The sequence below is a fragment of the Pseudopodoces humilis genome, chromosome 5, assembly GCF_049639895.1.
Source record: "Pseudopodoces humilis isolate 2021_Gansu_Grassland_sample_001 chromosome 5, ASM4963989v1, whole genome shotgun sequence".
Lineage (NCBI taxonomy): Eukaryota > Metazoa > Chordata > Aves > Passeriformes > Paridae > Pseudopodoces > Pseudopodoces humilis.
Window position 1 is genome coordinate 62,503,669 of NC_142204.1, and position 22,394 is coordinate 62,526,062.

A 22,394-nucleotide genomic window follows, 5' to 3' on the forward strand; every position below is an offset into this window, starting at 1 on the left:
TACTTACTTTTTCAAAGGCAGAAATTCAAATACTTGCCCACTTTCCTCTATTTCTTTTGTAACAACTACATTCAATTTCTCATACATGTGTTTCTGTGTCTGGTTAAAGACAAGAGCAAATAAGATAACTAAATCAGATAATTTAAATTAAAATCTGAAAAGCAGCAAAATAGAAGGCCGAACACTGATCATTATCCCCATTAAACATTGTATTCCATACCAAACATAAGAAATTTATCTATTAAGCCTATGCAGCAGCAGCTAAAGATAATCTTACAGAAAAATGAGCCCAACAGCTGGTGACGCAGACTCAAAAGGAGGTCATATCAAACAACAGCTATTTGTTGTTAGACCAAGAAAAACAACAAAATCTCTTGAAATAATCGCCTCTCAGGAATGAGGCAATGAAACACACAGCTCCTGAGCAATCTCACAGCTTCTCAGATGAAGGTAAAAGCTGTACAGTTCTAACTGCAGGGATGAAATAACTGTCTCACATAACCATAATGCTGTGAAGTAATGCTAATCTGTAACTTAGAGCTTACACATCCCCTATCTTTTGGAAAAAAGGGATCATTGCTGTACTGTCCAAATACAGACTAGATTTATCTATTTAACTATAGTTTCTTTCACTATCTAGTAGACTGTTTTATCTTAGAAGAAAATACTTTCAGACATCAGGTACAGGTCTGTGGTAGCTCCAGAGAGTGATTCAGGCCTAAACTGCTCTACTGCACCATGTAGGACATTATTTGGTATAAAGCACTGCACTGCCAACCTTGTTCTGAATATTGGGAGTTTCCTGGCCACAACAAAGCTAGCACAATCATTCCTCAGCCTTCTTGGGCACCGTAAAATGTTTCTGCTATTCCATGACCATGAGAGCTGCTATGTGTGTGATGCAACCAGAATACAGTAATTTATCCCCTGGGCCATTATTGCATAAATAGAACTAAACAACTGACATTGCTGAAAACTGTTGAAAAGATCTATTACCATTTCAAAGAAGACATAAGGAAATAATATTAGTGAATCTGTACCATGTAGTACTTCCACTTCTGAAAACTTAAAAATCAATACAAATTGGCTTCAAATTTCAAATGAATGCACATTAGATAGTCAGGAGTTGCCCCGTTTTTTGTAATATTGCCCATATACAACAAGGTACAATTTATCCACAGGGCTGCAATAGGAAAAGGTAGTAGAAAAGTCCTAATTATGAAATAAAGTGGGCTTGGGTTTAATAGAACAAAAAGACAATTCAATCTTTATTTTTAAAACTAAGCTATGTGTGCGAAAGAGGAGATACTATACAGTTCTGTTTTACAGATACAGGGTGATAAAAAGAAAAGGAACTTGGGTTTATTTCATGCTTTTTGCCAATGAATGCAGTGACACTGTTAAAGGGGAAAAAGAACAGAGAGAACACTCTAGCAAATACTCCTGGTCAAAAGTATAGAAGTGTGTTGCATCCTGCCATGCTGCAGCAGATATGTGTGCTCTATGCACGTGATTAAATGAAACAAAATCCGTGCAAAATTGAGGCATACTACTTGTAGTATCTCCATCTTTGTAACATCTGCCGCTCTCATTATCACCTTATTTCCACCTACTATAATCTCTGTTTACTACTTTCTTATCCCTTAATCTGTACTTTCACTTGCAAATATCCTAACCTCGTGTTGTTTATCTCAGAAATCATTCTTTATCCGGGATTTTAATATCAGAAAAGTATCCCTAAGCTTATTAATTTTCATCTCTGCTAACTCTGTTCTGTCCTGAGCAGCAGTTGACTTTGCTCCCTCTACCACAGGAGAGGCCAGGAACCCTGAAAAAAGACTAGGTTTCCATATGTGAGATGGACTGGTTTGTAACAGTCAGTACCAGGGTGGAAGTCTGCCCAAGAGAACATAAAATGGACTAAGCACCTGAACAACTCAGGAGAGTAGAGAAGAAAGAGACGCCTCTCAGGTGCCCTGGCATTTTCCTAGAATTAAAGGCTGTCCTAGAAGCAGGACAATTAAGATGGCCAAATGAAATATCTAAGAGATCTTACAAAATCTTGAGAATTGATGGTTTTTGGGATTTCTTCAGGAAAGAATTCTATACCATCCTTTGCTAGGGCTGAGAGCATGCCTGCCAACCAGAAGACATGAAAAATATTTAAGTTATAGTTTGGGTGTTATCTACTTCATTTTTTACACCATTACTTATGGTTTATTCATTGTCAGCATCCAAAGACCCCTGCAAAGAAGAAAAGCCAACACATTCAATAAAAATAGAACATTTGATACACTTTTCCATTGAGCATTACAGGAAAAAAGCCTTTTAATTTGCTTAGTATAGTAATAGCTGTGTCTGACTTAAAGTCTTTGCACTCTAATGCTAAAACACCTTCTGTGCTGTAAAATGCTGCTCTTTTTGAGCTCATTCTGGGGGCAGAAGTTCTTGAGATTCTATAGAAACAAAAAATCCTAAGGACTCACTGGAATGATGAATCTTAATGAAACAGATTTGCCTTGTAGGCTTTTGTGCCTTATGTTTTTACTGAAGCTTTTCCCGAGATTCACAAAGTTTTATCGGCTGTGCACAGTTTTATCTATGAATTTCAGTGAAATCACTGCTTCACCCCATCAGTGCTCACAGTCGGGGTGGTGGGTCCCAGTCATACCGCAGCTCAGCTGACCTTGGGCTGGATTATCCCGAGGTCACTTCAAACTCATTTGCTCATTTGTGATCCTATTATCGGGTAATCTTAATCGGGGTCTTTCTTTTGCAATCCACACAGCGCAACATGTGCATGGTGAGGAAACACTTGTAAACATTGCAGTTTTCTTAGCGTTTTTACATTAAAGAGCAAAACAAATCATAAAACAAGCTCTAACAGGTCACAGATGTACAGACAGCCCCAAGCCTGAGCTCTGGGATAGGGCAGAGAATCAGTGTCAGGTTGGAGGGGACCACAGTGGGGCATCTGTTCCAACCTCCCTGCCCAAGCAGGGTCATCCCAGAGCACATGGCCCAGGATTGCATCCAAATGGTGCTGAAGTACCTCCATGAGGAAGGCTCCACAGCCTCTCTGGGCAATCTTCCAGTGCTCAGTCACTGCACAGTGAAGCTCTTTCTCATGTTCAGGTAGAACGATGTGTGCACCAATTTCCTCCTCTTACCTCTCGTCCTGCTGCTTGGTACCACCGGGAGCAGCCCGGCTCCATGCTCCTGGCACACCCTCCCCCACTTAAATACTCGTATACATGGATGAAATAAGGTCCATAGGAAAAGAGAGTGACGTGAGCAGCCTCGAGCCGTGAGGTGGGATGGTTCGTTTGGCTTTGGGCTCGTGGGGTGAAGTACTGCTGTAAGAGCCAGCCCTGCTACTGCCCCTCTCGAAAGCTGAGGCAGCACCCAGCGCCGGCGGGGCTGGGCCCCGAGGTGCTTCCCTGGATCCCAACAGCGGGACAGGGGGACTGCGCGGGAGGGGACGAGGAGCTCGGCTCCTGCAAACCCCCCGGGGTACCCATTGGTACAGCCCTGCCCGGAGCTCCCCCGCCCCGCCGAGCAATGGAACCTCCCGCGCGCGAGCAGTTTAAATTGGAGCCCCACCCTGACAGGTGCCCGGAGCCCGCGCCGCTCCCAGCCCCGTTCGCGTTCCGCTCCCGCCGTGTCCCCGTTTCCAGCCCCATTGACGTTCGGATCCCGCCGTGCCCCTGTTTCGTTTACGTCGTTACGTTCCGCTCCCGCTGCGCCCCCCCCATCCCGCCCCCCGCCCCAACACGCCTCGCCGCCGCCGTGCGCACGCGCGGCCGCGCCCGCCGCACTTCCCGCCGTGCACGCGCTCCCCGCGCCCGCGCCCCTCCTCTCTCCCCTCCCGGCGTGGGCGGTGCGCGCGCGGTCGCGCGCCTCCGGCGGGGCGGGGGCGGTGCCGCGCGCGCAGCAGCCCCAGGGCCGGCGGCGGGAGCGGCGGCCCCGGTGTGAGGCCTCGGTCCGCCCGTCCGCAGCCCCGCTGCCCCCGCTCCGCGCTCCCCCGACCGAGCCTCCCCGCGCCCCTCCCCGCTCGCTGCCTCCCGTCTTGGCCCCGAGGCGAACCCGGCGTGCGGTACCCGCGACGCCGCTGCGCCCCAGGTGAGGGAGCGGGGGACGGAGAGAGCGAGCGGGGAGCGCTCGCTCCCCCTCCCTCCTCAGCGCCTCCCCGCCTCTCCCGGCGCCGAACCCCGCCGCTCCCTGCTTCACTTCTCCCGGCGGAACCAAACAGCCCCCTCCCAAGATGGGCTGCACGCTGAGCGCCGAGGACAAGGCGGCGGTGGAGAGGAGCAAGATGATCGACAGAAACCTGCGGGAGGACGGCGAGAAGGCAGCCAGGGAGGTCAAGCTGCTCCTCTTAGGTAAGGGACGCCGTGAGGGGAGGCTCCTCTTGAGGCAGCCGCCCCGCGATGTTCTCTCGCCTGCCGAGGGGTATACTTTTATAGGAACCCGGCGGTCTGAGAGAGGGGCGGTGCTGCCCTCGGACCCCGGGGTACGTGCTCGGGGCCCCTCAGAAGTTTTGGGGTTGCGGAAGGCACAGCAGGAGCAGGTGGGCGCCTCGGCTGCTTGATGGGTTGGAGGTAGCGGCCCGGGGAAGCGGCACGGCGTGGGCTGTCCTGGCCCTGACTTCATAGGAAGGGGATAACGCCTGAAACTTTTAACCTGGATTCTCTGTTCCTCTGTTGAAAGAAAGGAAATACGTTACGTTGGGGATATTTATTCTTAATTTTTTCTTGTAGACCCGAATAACTCCTTAACTGTTGCTGTGAGAGTAAAGTATAGGAAAGTGTCAAAAGAACAAAAGGCAAAGCAACATTTAACTTTATGGTGTATTAGTTTTTTCGGTTTTTTTTTAAATTTTGTGGAACTTGCATATGTTTCTGAGATCTTACAACCAAGAAATACCACCTTGATGGATCTACTATGTGTGTAATATAACAACTTACAGTGTACCATCGTGTGTTCTTCAGTTTTGCTCAAAGTACTTGAAGCTTGACTTTTTGTATATTTTAAGATATCCTTGTGTGTAAAGGTAAGGTTATTTTAAAAATTACAGGAGAAAAGAAAGTGAGCATTTTAGTTAGAATACATTTGTATAGGACTAAAACTACTGTAGACTGAGGACAGCTGAATGCTGCAAGACTGCATTGAATTAACGTAGGAAGTTTTGCAGTATATTCTGTATAGCTAAACCAGACTGCATCCTTCTAAGAGCAAGTTAAAGGCTGTTGAGTTGCAGCCTCCCTCTCAGAGGTGATGTTTTGGGCAAATTTTTTAAATGATGCACAATTTCTCACTCCCCTCGACATCGATTTTGCTCTCCTGCAGTGCTCTATTCACTACAAACGTAGTAGACCTCTTAAATAACTTTCTGTTGCTAAATTCTAAGATGGCTCCAGAAAGGGACAAAAGACTGAGAAACTTTTATTGTAGATGAAGAAATGAAGCAAACCTAGAATGGGAAAAACAAAGAACCAAAATGGTTTTCTAGATTTAAAATTTAACTTGTGAGATAAGCCAGAAACAAAAGCTTTAATTATTTTCCAGGAAGTGGAAGCCTATTAGTGGAAACCTAAATCTGTTAGGTTTTGGGCTGGTACTGTGCCTAGTCCTGAACACCTTTGGAATCCTCGGTTTGTTGTACAGAAAGGTTTTCCGGTGTTAATAGCAATACTGCTGATATTACTCCAGTTTTAAAAAGTGGCAAGGTAACAATTTGTGTCGTATGGCAAAGCATTTGAAATTAATTTTCAGTGTTTTGCTGTTCTGTATGGAATTTGTAGTGCCTGTAATTTTTCATCATGAGTCTTGGATATAGGTGACGTCTGTTTAAAGATGCTTTGAACTTAAGAATGGATTTTGTCACTATTTTAATGCTCTTACATACTAAGTCCTATGTTATGAGCTTAAATTTCGTAAATTCTCTGTTTCTAACACTGGAAAGCCTTTGTGCTGGGCTGTCATGAGATCTAAGAATATGGAGCAAATGGTCCAATACATGTGGGCTCTCATGGTGTTCTGAGCAGCAGCTCACTTGGGTTAGCATTTCCCTCTCCCCTACTAAAAGGAGCTGTGAAGGCTGGCAGCCTGGCTTCTTCTGGGACCACTGCTGGGATGATAGTTTAAATAATGATTACCTAAATGTTTAGGGAACTCTGGATGAGGTTTTGTGCATATACCCACAGATGCATGTATATATTTCACATGTTTTGGAATGAAAGTTTTTCCCTTCCTCTTCCTTGCAAGTCTGTCAGATGTCTTGAATGTGATGTGAATTCTTTATCTGATGGCAAAAGTATTTAAAGTTTTTTCCACTAGAGTCACTTTCTTCTCACCACTCACTTTCCCAATTGCTTGTTCCACCCACATGTCATAGTTTATCATCTACTCGGTTGTACTCCTACATCTATTTATGGGTTTGTTCTGCTAAAAAGATACTGGAATAAAAGGAAAAGTACAAATTGTGGTCTGCTGCCAGGAAAATGCAATGTGTGAGAGGCATCTGAAACACCTTGCTTATGTAGGAAAAGGTCATGTAGCAGTAAACATATCATTATTATTATTATTGACCCAATAAATTGGATTAATTCCAGCATATATAAAAATTTTATTTTTGCATGGTGATTACAGAATCCTACTGAAGTTTGAGCTAGAATGCTCAATTGAAAGAAGATGTTTTCATAAAATCAGTCTATTTCTAGACTGGAAATTTAATTTCTTCTATTACATGCTTTCCTAGTTTTGTTTTTTTTTTAAAAAAAGAACAGGAAATTGCAGGGATTTAATTGAGAGAGATGTGACATTGCTGTACCTGCACCATCACTGTGAACAATATCACTGATCCATGCTAGTTTTATTTTTTGTTGTCCTTTCTCTAGGAATAAGCAGATATATTTAATCTGTAGAAAGTACTATTGAATTGGATTATCTGAGTTCTTTTGTCATATCTGTAAATTGGTTCATCACTTCATAAAATTTGGAATGCAGGTATTAGGAATAAAAAATATTGGATTCTACACATTATCTATGTATATCTGTTTTAACCTTGTAATTCTATGCACTTCAATGTGCTATCCCAACAGCATGAGAGCCTTTCCTGGAAAATGTCTGAGAACTATCGTTCTTAGAAGTAAGCTGAATTTGTGCTTGTAGTTGGTAAGCCAGATGGAAAATGCTTGTTTGGATGAACATGGGATTTGATGATTTTCTTTTAAAACCATTACGTAAACAAGTTCATTTACTTTGGTACTATTTTCAATCAATGTATAAGAAAGAAATACTTAAGTTTCATGAGAACTCAACAAAAATTATAAGTGCAATATAGTATATTGGCCATCACCAAAAGTTCAACATACAAAAGTGCATACTTTTTGTTAAGAAGTTTATTTGTTTATTTAGGAACTTGACAGTTCCTAAACTTGTGTTCTAATTGAAGTAATATTTTCTTTTCTTGTATTTTCTATTGTTTTTTTTAAACAGATAAACTCATATACTCAGTGTAAGATTTTGGAACAGCAGTTTATATTTTGGCTGGCTTGCAGGCAGAGAAAATAGTAGATTCAAGTTGGCTTTTTCTTCCATGGTTCCTCATCCTAACTTTTAATATTCAACAAATAAAAATTCTAGTGATGCTTGCAGGATGAATGTAATTCTACTCATGCTGGGAAGTGGTGATTCTGAGTGATGGGTCTGTGGGCTGAATTTAATAGACACATGATCCTGGTCAGGTGTGCATCTGCAAGTACATTTCTGTTGAATTAGCTAGAGCACGTAGGACTGAATTTATGCCAATAGCGGGAGAACAGGCAGTACCCAATTTGGTAGAATGCCTCCTGGTATGAGGTTAAACTCATTAGATTTTATGAATACATTCAAATTGGCACCATAAGTTTACAGGATTAGCACTTTGTCTTTTGAATTATCGCATCCTTCACCTAACATAGCAAATTTGGTGTTAAGATTCTTTGTATCTTGGATGAAAAAGGCAATAGATATGTCTTAAACATTCTTTAGGAGTGGGTCCTGGGATCCGGGAAGTCGCATGTGTTTGACAGTTGTCATTGTTTGTGCCCTTTCTGGATAATCACAGTTGTAGATTTAAGTTCAATGGATACCTTCATCTTCATGACTAGCAGAGCCACTATTCTGTTCCTGAATAGAACCTTGTGATTCATACTGGAATGTGTGCATGTCATGTTCTTAAAGATAAGTGACATTTAACTTCAGGCAGTGCTGCATTTAATCTTTTCCATTTCAGCTTCCTGTTGCTTAAGATGTTAACTAGAACAATTCCATTTAATTGTTTTTTTAATTCTTCACATCTCAGACATCTTTTTCCATTTGCTTTCCTTTTGTTCCAGACCTAGATCTTTTTGTCTGCACAGCCAAACTGACTCCTGCTGCATACTCATCTTCTCAGCAGCATTATCTTCACAGTGCTTGGCAGAAGTACCTAGCTTCTCCCAGACCCTGTTGCACATTGGACAGATAAAATAGATTTATGCTGTTTGTACCATTACTTCTCTTGCCTTTCCTCCAGAATATTCTTTTTCTCCACACTTGCAGTCAGGACTTTAGAAGTCTGAACTTAAGGAGCTCTCAAAGAAGCCTTTTTCTCACAAACGAGTATTGCACATTTTGGAGATGTTGACCTTATCTTCATGAACTATACCAGCCTAGTCTAAAACATTTCTAACAAACTATTTCCTGTCATGCCTTCAGAGACAACTATCTGCAGATGCTTACAAAGTTAGCCTCTTATATAAAAACTGATTTGTGATACCTAAGAGAAGTGTTGAATGTTAGGGTTTGGTTTTTCGCTTGTTGATCTTGTTCATGTTATTGTGAACACCCCCACCTCCCCATTCCTGCCTGTCTCCTTAGATTTAGCAGGAGTTCTAAACGAGGAGGTCTCTTGCATTTTAGTATGGTACAGTTGGACTCTGCCATTCAGGATGTTATTTATGTTGAGTGACTAGATTCTCATAGTGCAATAATCCCCCTTGCATTTGTGAAAGGAGACTCAGGGATGTGCAGAAAGCACACCCATTTAGTTATGGTTGTGTTTGTACAATTGCAGTGTGAGTTCTTTTATGCTTGTCTCCATCTATTTGAATATTGGTGTAAAAGTTTGCAACATCATAATATTGGTCTTTAATGTGTGTATAGACTTTAATGCAAATTATCTTTAGAGATTTCAGGTCTTCTGTTGCCTCGTATTTCTTCTTTTTGGAAGTCACTTTATAAAATGACTATTATGATTATATAATTATTTTAGTTCTTTAACATTCTTAAGACAAAATTTGCTTAAGTACATATTGTTTTGGAAAGGGTTAAAGAGAAGCTGCATTGTGCCATCTTGTGATACTAGTATCAGTGACTTTGCTTTTGTAAAATCTTGTTTAAAAAGTCTAATTATAGATACATAAAAATTAGTTGTGTTGTACCAGGTATTAAGGATTTTTTTTTAACATTTTAAGAGTCAGAAAACATTTTAAGCTTGAGAAATTATTTTTCTTCAACTTTTCATTCAAAAACATATATAAAGCTGCTGCTTCTTTTTTTTTTTCCCCCCCTTCTGAACTGGAGGCTCTAATAAGGTACTTTTTGGTAAACTGTCCACTCCCAGCAGCAGTGGTACCTCAAGACCACACATAAATTTTTTAATACACTATATTGTAATTAGTACCTTCCTACTGTTTTTTTGGCAGCACAGTTTGTTGTATCATCATTGTCATAGATGACAGTTTATTCTGTCCTGTGGATTATATTTCTGAAGTGGTTGTGTGTTTCAGCTAGCCTCCTTTTGTGAAGTTATTTTTAACTGGCATCAGAACTAGACTTTACAGTACAGCTCCCTGCATAGTTGTGTTGGCACAACTTGAACTTGGCGCTTTGTGCTGCAGTTAGGCTGTAGTGATTTATATACTTACATTGCCAAAGTGGGTTGTTCTTTTGGTGCTACGTTTTACCCTTTAGTTGTTTTGGTCCTCTGAGGAGGAATAATTGAGTAGCCAGCACATCCTAAAGTCTGGCTAAATAATTTGAAACCAAGCCATGAGTCTGGCTCAGAGGGCATAAAATTCTGAAGTCAGTTTTTCTGTCTAGCTGATGGATGTCTGCTGTATTTCCTGTAACATGCTATCTGGCAAATGTTGTGGTACAGCAAAACTGGATGTAGAAAAGAGGTATTTAAGATGTTCTGTTAAGCGTGAGGGTGAGGTTTTTTGCCATGGAAACACTGAAGTAAAGATCTTAACTGACTAGATAATTAGCTATTAAAAGTTTGAGTTTTTTTTTCCCCAGACATGTATAGGAGAACCTGTATTAATAAAAACTTTGTGTTCTGAATCTTACTTACTGTCCAGCTTTTACCTAGGTTTGCTGTTCTATTTATTCCCCTTGTTTACTCAGTGCTCTGCTGTAACCTCATGCTTTGTGTAAATTGCACAGTTATTCTATAAATGGAACTTGGTTGGTTTTACCTGAGAGATTTTCTATCCACAAAGTATTGAAGTTGGTAAGGTATATATAGTAGCTGGAAATATCAGAACTTTGGATTTTTCACACTCAAAACTTTTCACTCTCAGAAGTCCAGTTTTTTAAGTGGCTTAACTAATTGACATTTCTGAGTGGAAGGACAACTAAAATTTTGAAATTAGACTATTAGGACAAAAATAAACTGGTTTTGCTGAGCCACTTTTGTGTACCAGGACTGTATGCTTCTGCAATAAGAGATTTGAACTCCTCTTATTACTAAACATTTGTTCTCCTTGACCATTAAGTAGGAGTAGACAAGACAAAATAAGATTTCTTAGTAAAGATGGGAAGTAAAGGAGTGATTTTTGTAGATTAATTACCCTTATTTGTGGCTGCTCATAGTCTTTTACAGTACAGGTGTAAGGAATATTACAGTTGAAGATTTGGAAGATGCTTCCCATCATCACAGGTTTCCCTTAGAGTTTGCAAAGCTGTGGAGCCAACTTCAAGGTCTCTGGAGTTATCTATAGCTTAAAATTTATAGGCCTAAGTATCACTTCGAGTCACAGATTCCCATATGCACCAATCCTTGATTTCAAAGTGTGTTACCTGTTGAAGTTAGATTTTGACTTTGTTTCATTTTGGTTCAATTGCTGACTACCTCTTCTTTTGAAACATATTTCTGTGTTATTTTTTAAAAGTTACTTTTGGTATAATTCTTTCAGTATCTCTGATGGGGCTAATTGACAAAAAGCAGTTAAGAACCAGTTCTTTAAATAAGAGCTTTTTTAAACATGTTAAAAGCAAGTAGATTAGTTTTCTGGCCTTGGTAATTGAAGGGTCATTGAAGCTTTAAACAAGAGCACCTCTGGTATGATTTGGTATTAACTTGATAATCAAGTTGCTGTGTTGACTTATAGATGTATGTTTATATGGGTACTTTGTATTTATATTTACCAATATTTGTAAATTTCAATGTTGTATGTACCTATAAAATTGATACTGAAATTAGAAAATTCTTTTTGTGAAGCAACTTATTTAAAGGAATCAGCACCATTCAAATATGCTGTGCTTCAACTTATGAAATAGGCCAGACTTTATTACTTTTTCAAATATTCTAATAGAAATGTAGTGCTGCTTTTGTAGTGAGTAATATACTTAGCAAAGGTACCTGATTAAATCTTTAGTGAAATATAACAGTATCTAGGCAACCAGAATGGATGGGAGGTCTTTACAATCATTGCTCTAAGCAGATTGTTTTTATAGAAGTAATCAATGTACTGTAATGAAAATTCCTGTTGAAAATGTGAAGTGGGTTTATAATTAATATTCTAGAATTTTATATGACCTGTTTCTTGAATTGAAAGTACTGTTGCAATCAAATGGCTACCTGTAATCACATCTTCCTTTTGCAAAGTTCATCAAATAATTTTTTGCATACGACTTTGGGTTTTTTACGTGGGTGAAGCTGTTGTAGGTATTTGAATCATACTGCAAGTTTTTGTCAATCAGTTGTAAGGATATTCTGAATCTCTGGGTGTTTTAATGGTTTCCAGTAAAACTCAAGAGAGTCTTGCCTACTTTCTAAATCTGTATTGGAATGCTGGAAATAAGCAGTGGATGTTATCTTACAAGCAGCAGAGCTATTCTAGAAGCTCTGCCTTGCTAAAAAGGAAAGCGCTCTTGCAGCATCTGGCTTGAATAGCTTTACCCTCTCCCTGTCACTTTTAAATGCGTTGTTCAGTTCTTTGCTGGTTGAATAGTCAAACTGGCTGTCCTGATTGGACTTCGTTTGCTGCTAGAGTGATCAATTCAACTGATATTTCATAATGGTCTGATGAGGACCTGACTCAAAGCATGATGAGGAACAGAGATATGTGCTGGATGCAGATGGAGTACTGGAAATGCTGAGTAGCAGGAGGGGAAAATGGGTGCAGAATAGGAGGCTTTCAATTTCTGTACTTCTGTGTACAGTTCACAGTAGAAATGAATTAGGAATTACGTGAAATTGTGTTCACCTGCAAGGTCCACTTGGTAGACACATTAAACTATTCAAACCTCACTTTTTTAAGACTTACTTGCTACAATAGGAGGCAGAGACAGCCTACCTTAAGGAATGTGCTGATTGCAAGTTAGAGGTAGGAGTTTCTTTTCATTCCAAGTCCAGAGAGTATCAGATCTGTGCTTCTTCATACTCTTCTGTTTAGTAGGTTGTAGGCTTGGCTAGGAAGAATCCTCTCCTACCTAGCAGTTCTTGGTGAAGAATGCAGGTGGGCGAGAAGTACTGCCAGTCCCGTGTCCAAACAGTAGAGAATGGAGGCAACAGTAAAGTTGTAGTAATATTAAAATAGAATACAGTGTGAATTAAGTGTTGGAATGCGATTTTAAAACTTTCTATTACTGGAGACGCGGGTCTTGCAATAAACAAATTGAGAGTAAACCAGACAATTGTTTTGATTATTTATAGATTTTATTTAAAGAAATGTTATTTTGAATCTTTTTGACTTCATGTCTACCAATAATGTTTTATACAGTGGTGGACTGAAAATAAGTTGTGAAGTCTCACTGAAGTGCTGTCTGTATTCTTGATGCATTAAATATTTCTTGAAGCATTTTGAAAGTGGATTTCTCAGCTGTATGCAGATCCTTAATAAATCTGGTAAACTCTTGGCAAAACCTTTATATGCATTCTAAAGCATATAAATACTTAAGCATAAAGCTCTCAAATCATTGACATGGATCCCTTCTAATATGCTTTAGGGCTGCAGTGTTAGCTAGCAAACGCTGTCCTCTAATTCCTTGATGAGGGTCTATTTATGTTATTTTCTGTCTGCTGCTCTGGGTCATAGAAGTGTTTGCGGCTAGGTTACATCAGCTTTTGCTTGCATACTTGTTTGAAGCCTAACATGTTGGCTGCTATTTAGGTAGGTGTCTGTCTTACTCCTTGCTTCTGGGATTATTGGGTGCAACTGTCTTGGAGGAGGCTGACATTTTTATATACTTCAAAGCTGTCTGTTTAATATGAGACCGGTTAAATACAAATTCTATTTAAACAACATCAAAATCCCAAAAAAGACATACATATATATATATATATTAAGTACTTTTTACCCTACTTGAGGGTAGTTTTGTATGCAAAATGTACGTGCATATAGCAAAAAAGAAGGTTGACTATGGTCATTAATTTTCTTTCTTGCTTCAAATACAAATAGGACTTAAGAAAATACTTGTATTTGAAAGAAATCGTTCACTGATGTCTAGGATCCTTAACATTTTAATCTCTGTCACTTTAAGTCCATTCAAGTTATCTTGGAGTTGGAGACATTGAAGTGAATTTAGGTCAGCTATCAATATGCTTATTCTCCTTATTTTTGTAGATCTTAGTCATTGAACTACAGGATGAGAAACACTTTTAAGTTAGGTGGGGATGAATACTGAAAATTTACATGAACTGAAGTTTACTGCTTTGCTTCTACAATAATGGGACAGCTTTTAATGTAATTGCATTTTCCCTGGTATAAACTGTGACAGTACCCATTTATCACGTTTGCAACTAATGCCTTGGTGTTACGTTACAAGTAGAGCTTTGAATAAAATCAGTAGAGATACGTGTGAGATCTTTTTCCTGCTTTGATAGAAATGCACTCACAGTTTTCTGATTGTCCCAACTCTGCATGGTTACATCGTTATAATGAGGTAGCTGGGATGGTAGGTTCTGTCAAAATTGTAGATAGAGCAACAGTAATGTTGTTCTGAATTGGAAGTGGGGCCTGCAATGAAAATATGTTGTTATTCCAAGTTGTTTTGTTGTATCTCTCTACCAGAACAACCTCCATGAAGTATGCCTTTGCTCCAGAGGGGAATTTTTTATAAAGCATTTTTGATAGCCTGCTTAGTAAGTTTGCTCTGGTATCTCTGAACCTGCTGTCTTTGCACACCGTATTTATAGCATGGTGCACTGTAAAAGGCCATGAAGGCCAACCACACTGTGGACAGCAAGGTCAAGGCACTCTAGATTTTTGGAAGGTGTATTAAATATGTATTTGAAGGTCTGGATGAGGCATGCTGTACTTTTGGCAAAAACTGATGATAACTCTCTTGATAGACATTGGAAGAATAAAGGACTTGGTTCTTTCTGTTGGAGCAGTCAGCATTTATCTTCTAGATTGGGCTCACGTACAATAACCACTGAAACTCATATTCAAGAAGGACTTTAATCATATTCTGTCATACCATGATTTTAAATTATGCAGTAATTGTTTCTGAGCACACTACTTTGTACAGAAGAAGAAAGCCACTTGAATTTTAAGTAGCAAATTAAAATCTTTCTTCAGTTTTCTAGAGGAGACAATTATTTGCTATATTGAAGTTCCATTCAAAATACTGGCAAGTTTTTGGGCTTTGAATTTTGAAGAAGTTCCCAAGTATATTGGATGATAGTAGTGTGGGTGCTGGCTTTTGATACATTTAAGTAGCCGACTGGTACTCTGATCAAGCTGGTGTCAGTATTGACATCTTAGATAAACCTGAAGCCACAAATGTTCAGCTGCTGGTGGTGTGCCATGTAGTTGTCAGGTAGCAAGCATGATTGCCAAGTGGTTTTCATCTCCAAAGGTGCATTCACACCTGTATTTAATTTCTGGCATAAGTGAGAGGTTTATTTTCAAACCTTTGGCTCTTGGCTTGTCATGGTCCTGCTGGGTTTGACACTTCACAGGAAGGAAGCTACACCTCTGTCTGAATTGAAGGGGAAAATGACAATGGCACTGTCCTTGTCGAAGGCAGTGATACTGGTGTTTAAGAGATCTATTGTACATTCTGGATGTCTTTTTAAAGTAGCTTCAATTCCAAGGCACCACATTTCCTTTTGAATGTCTTAAAAAATTTCTGAAATATGACACTTGGCATTGTACTGGTGCTCTCCTTTAGGATGAGGTAACTCCCCAGTACAGTTATGCTATAAGTGATGCACAAAATGATAGAAGGGTTCCTACTACGTAGCAGTAGCAGGAGCTAGTAATTTAAAACAGCTGAGGAATACAGAAATGTTTTTGAAAAGCTAGGTAGAATTTGTATTCAAAAGCTGCTTGTCTTTAATTTTGTGTGGTTCATAAAATTGCACATAATTTCTGCTAAAGTATCTGCTTATCACATGATTGAATTCTAAGGAAAAATAACATTTCATAACACCTTTATCATAAAAAGATATGAAGCACTAATTGAAGATTAGTAACTGAAAACTCAATTCATACTTCTAAAGATGAAGATGTGAAAAAAAGTTACCTTAAGGTGTGCAAAATGGAGTCTGTGCCCTCTTTGTTTCACTGTAAATTTATTTTTAGAATTCATTGGGTTCCAGAGGTTATATTGAATATAAACTCATATTTTCTCCTTATTGTTTCAGTACTAAACTAATTATCATTTGCTTATATGCTTAATCACTGCTCTAGCTACAGCCTAGGTATTTAAGAAACTCAGAGCAGTCTATTAAACATCTAGACCTGAATAAACATACAGGATGCTACCATGAGTTTATACTTGATTGCTTCTCGAGGTGACATTTTATGTTAACAGTTCTGTTAAATGAGGTTTTATGTATAATAGATCAACTATTTTATTGTACACAGTTGATTTTAAACATCTACTAATAGCAATACTGAAGACCTGGGAAAGAAATAATTAGTTGTAATTAATTTTTGATTTGTTAGGGAATTTACAATAGTGGCAGTGGTGTATGGGTGTAAATGATACTACTTCTGTAGGACTACGCATGCAGCTACTGAAAACTTGAGAATTATTTCAGGTCTTTTATCTGAATCAGTGCCATAATTTTAGTGTCTGTCACTTCTCTGGTTCGAATCAGTGATGTAACCTGGGATTCACACTATTACTACATGGCTAATTTTCTGCCAGATACTAATCATACTGATTCTTAATTTGTTGAAACATTCCTGGCACATTCAAATTCCAGTAGCTGTGGAAATTCCAAGATTATTGCCACCTTAGAAGTAATGAGTGCTATCTACCTTTGGTTGACTGTATGAGAACAGTTGGGAAGGGGAAAAGGGACATAAACTGCCAGGGCCAGCAGCTACCCCAGAATAAGAATAATACCAGATGGTGTAGGTAACTGCTATTGTTGGATGACTTCAAAAAAGGGAGTCGATGAAATAAGAAAATTCAGGCAGATAGAGCAGTGTGGGTTTCAGAGAATGTTTCATTTTATTTTCAACCTGTCTGGAGTGTGTTGTAGCAAAGTTTCCACTGTGGGTTTCTTGTACAAGCATTGATGTATTTTGAGTGTAGTAACACTGATTAGCAGTTTGCATTCTAATTTTAATCGGTTGTCTGATAATGTGTCATAAGGTGATAAATTTAAGAGATTATGCTTCCACGATACAAAGCCATGTGTTTTTGCAAGAGATTACTGACCCCTTAGCAGAAAGAGTAGAAATTACTGAGTATTTAGCTTGTGCTGTGACCAGCACCTCTCTTGGCAGCTGAGAAGCAGGCACCATCCAGCTTGTGCTTTCTACTGTGAAATTCAAGTGTCTGACAGAATTGGATAGGAAAGTTGTGGGGAGAGAACTTGACAATACCTCAACCCAAAACTGTACAAGTCCATGTATTTTATTTTAAATTTCACATTTGTCTTTATGCTTAATCTGGTCTCAGTGTCCTATTCTACAGGCTGAAAAGCTGGCAAATATCTGTTGAAAGTTTTAAATTAATTACTCTTGCCCATACATGAATTCTCTTCTGGCAACATACAAGGCTGTTCTACTTTTTTGTGGATTCTGTTCCTTAGTCTGACTTATTTGGTGCTAATTCAAAGCCAACCCAATTTTTTCTCTTCAGATATTATCTAATGCTTGTTATTTTAATTTAGTCTGCGTTTTTTTTCCATGTTCATATTACAAGGAGTATATTTATTCTATTAGAAATAGTTATACTTGACAGTTAATTTTGTCCAGAGAGGGATACTGTGAACTTGAAATTTGCCTTGCTTTTTATTTTGGTATTTAATTGGTTTCTTCAGTAAACAGTTAGCAAATATGTTGGAAGTTAGAAATGTTACTGTTAAGATCTCAGCCTTTCCAAGCAGTGTTTTTGGTACTTGGATGCATAAAACATTTGTTCCAGAAATTAGTAGTTCTGGAATCCTTGCTATGTAGGCAGTGTGTGGGATACAAAATCATGAGACATTCTAGTATTTTAAAGTAGCATTTTTGCTTACCTGTTAATTTTAATCAAATTATTAAATGTTTCAATTAATTTTAAACACGGATTTGCTTAATTGGAAAAGAATATTCAATCTAAGATGGTGTTTGCTACAATTTACTAGTAGTGAGTCATAGGGTGATAAAATCATTTAGATTGGAAAAGAACCTAAATGATTTTATCACCCTGTGATAAAATAAAGATTGAGTCCAAGCCAGTCTTTTTAATTTATTTTTTTTTCTGTAATTGACCAAACACAGCTTGGAGAATCAAATATTGCTTTAGCTGTTTCTTAAATTTATTTTAACTCTGCTTGGCTTATTACTTGGTTCCTTCAATGGGAAGATGCATTAAGACTGATCTGCTAAGTGTTTTTTTGATTGTTTGGGGGATTCTTTTGAACAAGATGCTTTGATTTTTTTCCATTTCCAAAGCAGAGAGCTGTCTTTGAAAGAAATACCATAATGTGGACTTAGTCCCTCTTATTTAGCTGAGCGTCAGCTTCACCATGGTGCAGTAGGGTTGGTCACAGGCCTGGGTTTATGTGCTGGCTCTGGAGTCATGGAGTGCAGTCAGAGTTCATGCTGGATCCAGGTAAATGACTGCTATGGATAGTACAATACTAGCTGGGAAATAATGACATCTGAAGGTAGAGCCTGAGTATTAAACTTTGATGCAGAAGACCCTTCAGATTCCAGATAGTGGAATCTCTGGGGAAAATGTGAAATTTTGCTATTAAAGTTGGATGTGCTTTGCTCCCATACTTTGGCAGTCTGCATAATGAAGCATAAATATCTACCTGCTTTCTGGCAAGCAGGTGTAGGAAGAGTATTAGATTTAATTCAAGTTATGTTCTTAGTCAGCTATGTGAACAAAAGTTTTAAAATTCTTTAGTTTAGATTTTTGTAGGTTCTGTTGCCCTTTTTTGAGCAGAATATGAAGGATATAAAGTGTGGAAGGGGAAGAAAGGACTAATCAGTTATTAAAACTTCCATTAATGTAATGACTTAACAGTAAATTTAGACTTGCATTTAAAAGTGAACAAAAAAATGCCCACTACTCTCTTAAATTCAGAAATTACATGCTGCTGTCTAGCAGTCTAAGCAGAACTGTCATGTGTTTTTAATAATATTTTTGTTATAAATAAATAGTAACTGAACCACTAAGAATGTTCAAATTATTGACAGTAGTGATCTGAAATCAAGTATCACATTTAAATAGCAAGCAATAAATAGCATCATTTACTAGATGATTGAGGAATATACAATCAAGTCTGTCTAAATTTAGGTAGTGTTTGGTTGTGACAGTATAGCTAGCTCTGACATTTTATATGCAGCTGTCATGTGTAATATTTAATGCTGCTTGCTTCTATCTAAAACTTTCTAAACCAAAGTTAGTTCTCATTTTGCTGTACGGGCAACTTATGCTGAGATAAAGAAGGAAATTTTACGAAGTATATCTGTCAGAAAAGCTGGCATAGTTCTGCATTCAGGAGTTCAAAAATAATGAATTTCCTTTCATTATGGGACAATGAGTAAGGTGAAATTTTCCCATGTCCTTTGCAAAGATTATTAGGAATGCTGCAGTTATTTCAGTGTGCAGTTAAAGGAAAAATCCAAACCAAGTACAACCATTTCTATTTTCCTTTAAATAACATAGGGGAATGCACCTTCCAGGAGCTCACGTTAGGTAATAAATGTCTTAATTATTCTTTATGAGTATTAGGGGTGTTTGTGGTTATGTTACTGAGAATGCTTTTATGATAATTGTAGGTGTTTGGTACATGGGAATTCTAACACCATAGAGGAGCATGCATATCTGACTCAAAAAATGGAGTACAAAGTGTATGACAAAAATAATTACATTTTTATACTGTAACTAGTCCTGACACTGGCATTCTTGGTTAATCAAATATGATAAGTTTTTAACAGAACATTTTATGAGGTTATGTAAATTAAATGCTGTAGTATATGTCTTAATATCTCTAAAGTTGCTGTTGAATTCAGGGAATATACCATCTTCAAATTATTTGAATAAAAATATTAATCCAAAGCAAATTATAGTAATTTAATTAATAAAGCTAATCTTTAAACTTTTGTCACTATTAAACTATTTGTGCTTAAGTGCATAATTAGCTATTTTGAGATTTTTTAATTTGGTTTATAAATGCTTCAGGTGTCTAGATAACAAATGACTTTTATACTGGTGTCTCTGATTTCTGTTTATATTAATGTACTTCATGGCCACTCAGATTCTTGAGAACTTTTGCTGCTCTGTAAAGAAAGTTGCAGATTTATAAAAAACTAAGTCTGCTGCTTTGACATGAGCTACAGGTGGCATTAAGCCATCTAGATTGATGCTGTCAGGCCTACTTTATTCCTTAGCTCTGTTCCTCTGAGCTCAGTGACTCCTCTTGGTGCCAGCACTCATGCTGTGGTGTTGGAGGAAGAGAAAGTGCAACCACATCGTAGCAGCGCTGGGGAGGAGGTGGGACAACTTCTAACAGCCAGTCTTAAATTGGCCTGAGCCTGTCCTGAAGTTACTTGGTTTAAAAAGAGGAATATCCTAAAAGCAGCACTTTATAGTATTTAAGTATAGAAATACTCTGTTCTACAGAAATGAAATACTTAAGTTGGAAGAAACCTCTTAGAGGTCTAGAGGTCATCTAGTATCCCTTGGCTCAAAGCCAGGCTAACATTAAAACAGGTAAGCTTGCTCAGAGCCTTGTCCAGTTGAATTTGAAGGTCTCTGAGGCTGAGTTTCTACTTCCTCCATGTGCAGTACAACCTCTTCCAAGGAAAAGGTTCCCTGTACCTCCTTCCTTATATCTCACTGAAACTGACTGTGCTAGAGGTTAACTGCCTCACATCTTTTTGTTGTGTGCAAGTTTACTTCTGCTTTAAGCTGTCTTAAGTGGGTGTTATGGGAAGGACAGAAACTTAAAGACATCTGACCTTCTCCCCACATCAGTCTTTCTAGGATTAAAATGTCCAGTTCCTTGTAGCTTTTCCTTGAATGTCATTGCCCTCTAAACAACTAAGTGACCTTCAACTGTTTTTTGTCTGTCTCATTTATTGGGCTCTGAGGGGGAGAATTGTATACAGTACTCAGATACAGTGTAATGAATGATGACTGCTGGGGAGAAACAGCACCCTTTGACATGTCTGCGCTTTTGCCACTGCAGCAGTGGAGTCTGTTGGTCAGGATCAGCTCAAACACCCACACAGCTGTGTGATCACTCTCCTCTCCCTTGGGATAAGGAAAAAATAGAAGGAAGGTAAGTGCAGTCATGGATCAAGATAATGACGTTTTAATAGAGAAAGCCATAGCTTGAAAGTAGAAAGAAGAGTTAATTCCTTCCTTCTCACTGGGATGCAGGTGTTTGGCCACTTCCTGGAAAGCAGGGCCTTGGCATGCTTAATGTTTGTGTGGAAAGAATCACAGAATCGTTTGCTTTGGAAAAAGCTTATAATGTCATTGTGTCCAACCATTAACCCAGCGCTGTCAAGCCCACCACTTAACCATGTACCCAGGTGCCAGATCTAAAGTTTTTAAATACCTCCAGGTACCGTGACTCCACCACTTTCCTGGGCAGCCGTTTTCAATGGTTGACAATTCTTTTGATGAAGACATTTTTCCAGTCTCAACCTCTCCTGGTACCGCCTGAGGCCATTTCCTATTGCTCTATCGCTTATTACCTGAGAGAAGAGACTGACTTCACCTGGCTAAAACATCCTTAAGGTAGTTGTAGAGAGTGTTGAGGTCTCCCCTGAGCCTCCTGTTATCCAGACTAAAAAACCCCAGTTCCCTCATTCCTTATATGAATTGTGTCTCAGACCCATCACTGTAACCGCAGTTCCAAAGGTTATGACAAAAGAAGGTTCAGACAAACACTGAGAACAAATGACTACCTCTCTTTTGCTGCTGAGCATGGAATATCCCTTTGGTTGTCTTTTGTCAGCTGTCCCAGCTGTGTCCCTTCTCAAGGTCTTGTCTACACTCAGCCTATTCACTAAGGGTTGGGATGTGGTGGGAAAGAGAAAATGCCTTGATGCTGCACTTGCATTTTTCAGCTATAAGAGAACCATCGGTTTCTCTTGCTAATGAGTGTTACTGGCACTGGTTTAGCTACAAACCTGCGGTCCAGCAGGGCTTCTGTGAAGAGAGTTAACTTTGTCCCAGACAGTCCCAGTGCAGCAGCCTGGAATGTGATTGATCTTCATCACCATAAGGCCCACTGCTGACTGTTCCTGAGCCCCACAGTTTTCCTAACCCATTAGTCCCAAATGAGTTGGATGTGTTATTCTGTGCAACTTGAAGGACTTCACAATTGTCCGTGTTCACTGTCATGAGATTCCTCAGCTCAGTCTTCTAGCATATTGAGGACCTTCTGAATAGCACCTCTGTTCTCTAACACTGGCAACCGCTTCCTGGACTCCTGGGCTCATGTCAGCTGCAGACTTGATGTCAGTGCATTCTACCTTTGCTTTCAGGTCATTGGTGAAGATTCTAAACTCTATTAGCCCAGTGTTGTCTCCTGGAGATTGCCTAAGTGTGTTCAGTTAGTGTTTTGAACCATTGACACAAGCCTTTAACTGTGGCTGTCTGGGCAGATTTTCAGACACCCTAAAGTTGGTACTTATTCACTTGGTAAAAGGGCTGCCTTGGAAGGT

General features: G+C 39.2%; 1 protein-coding gene across 2 annotated transcripts in view; it reads left to right on the top strand.

Moving 5' to 3' along the window:
* The first annotated feature begins 3,966 nt into the window (after positions 1-3,966).
* Positions 3,967-22,394, top strand: part of GNAI1 (G protein subunit alpha i1) — a 32,484-nt gene continuing 14,056 nt past the window's right edge. For both annotated transcript variants that reach the window (XM_005526023.3, XM_014255193.2), the window contains exon 1: positions 3,967-4,382. In XM_005526023.3, coding sequence (XP_005526080.1) covers positions 4,265-4,382 — 118 coding nt within the window. In that variant the 5' untranslated portion in view covers positions 3,967-4,264. The remainder of the gene's footprint in view (positions 4,383-22,394) is intronic.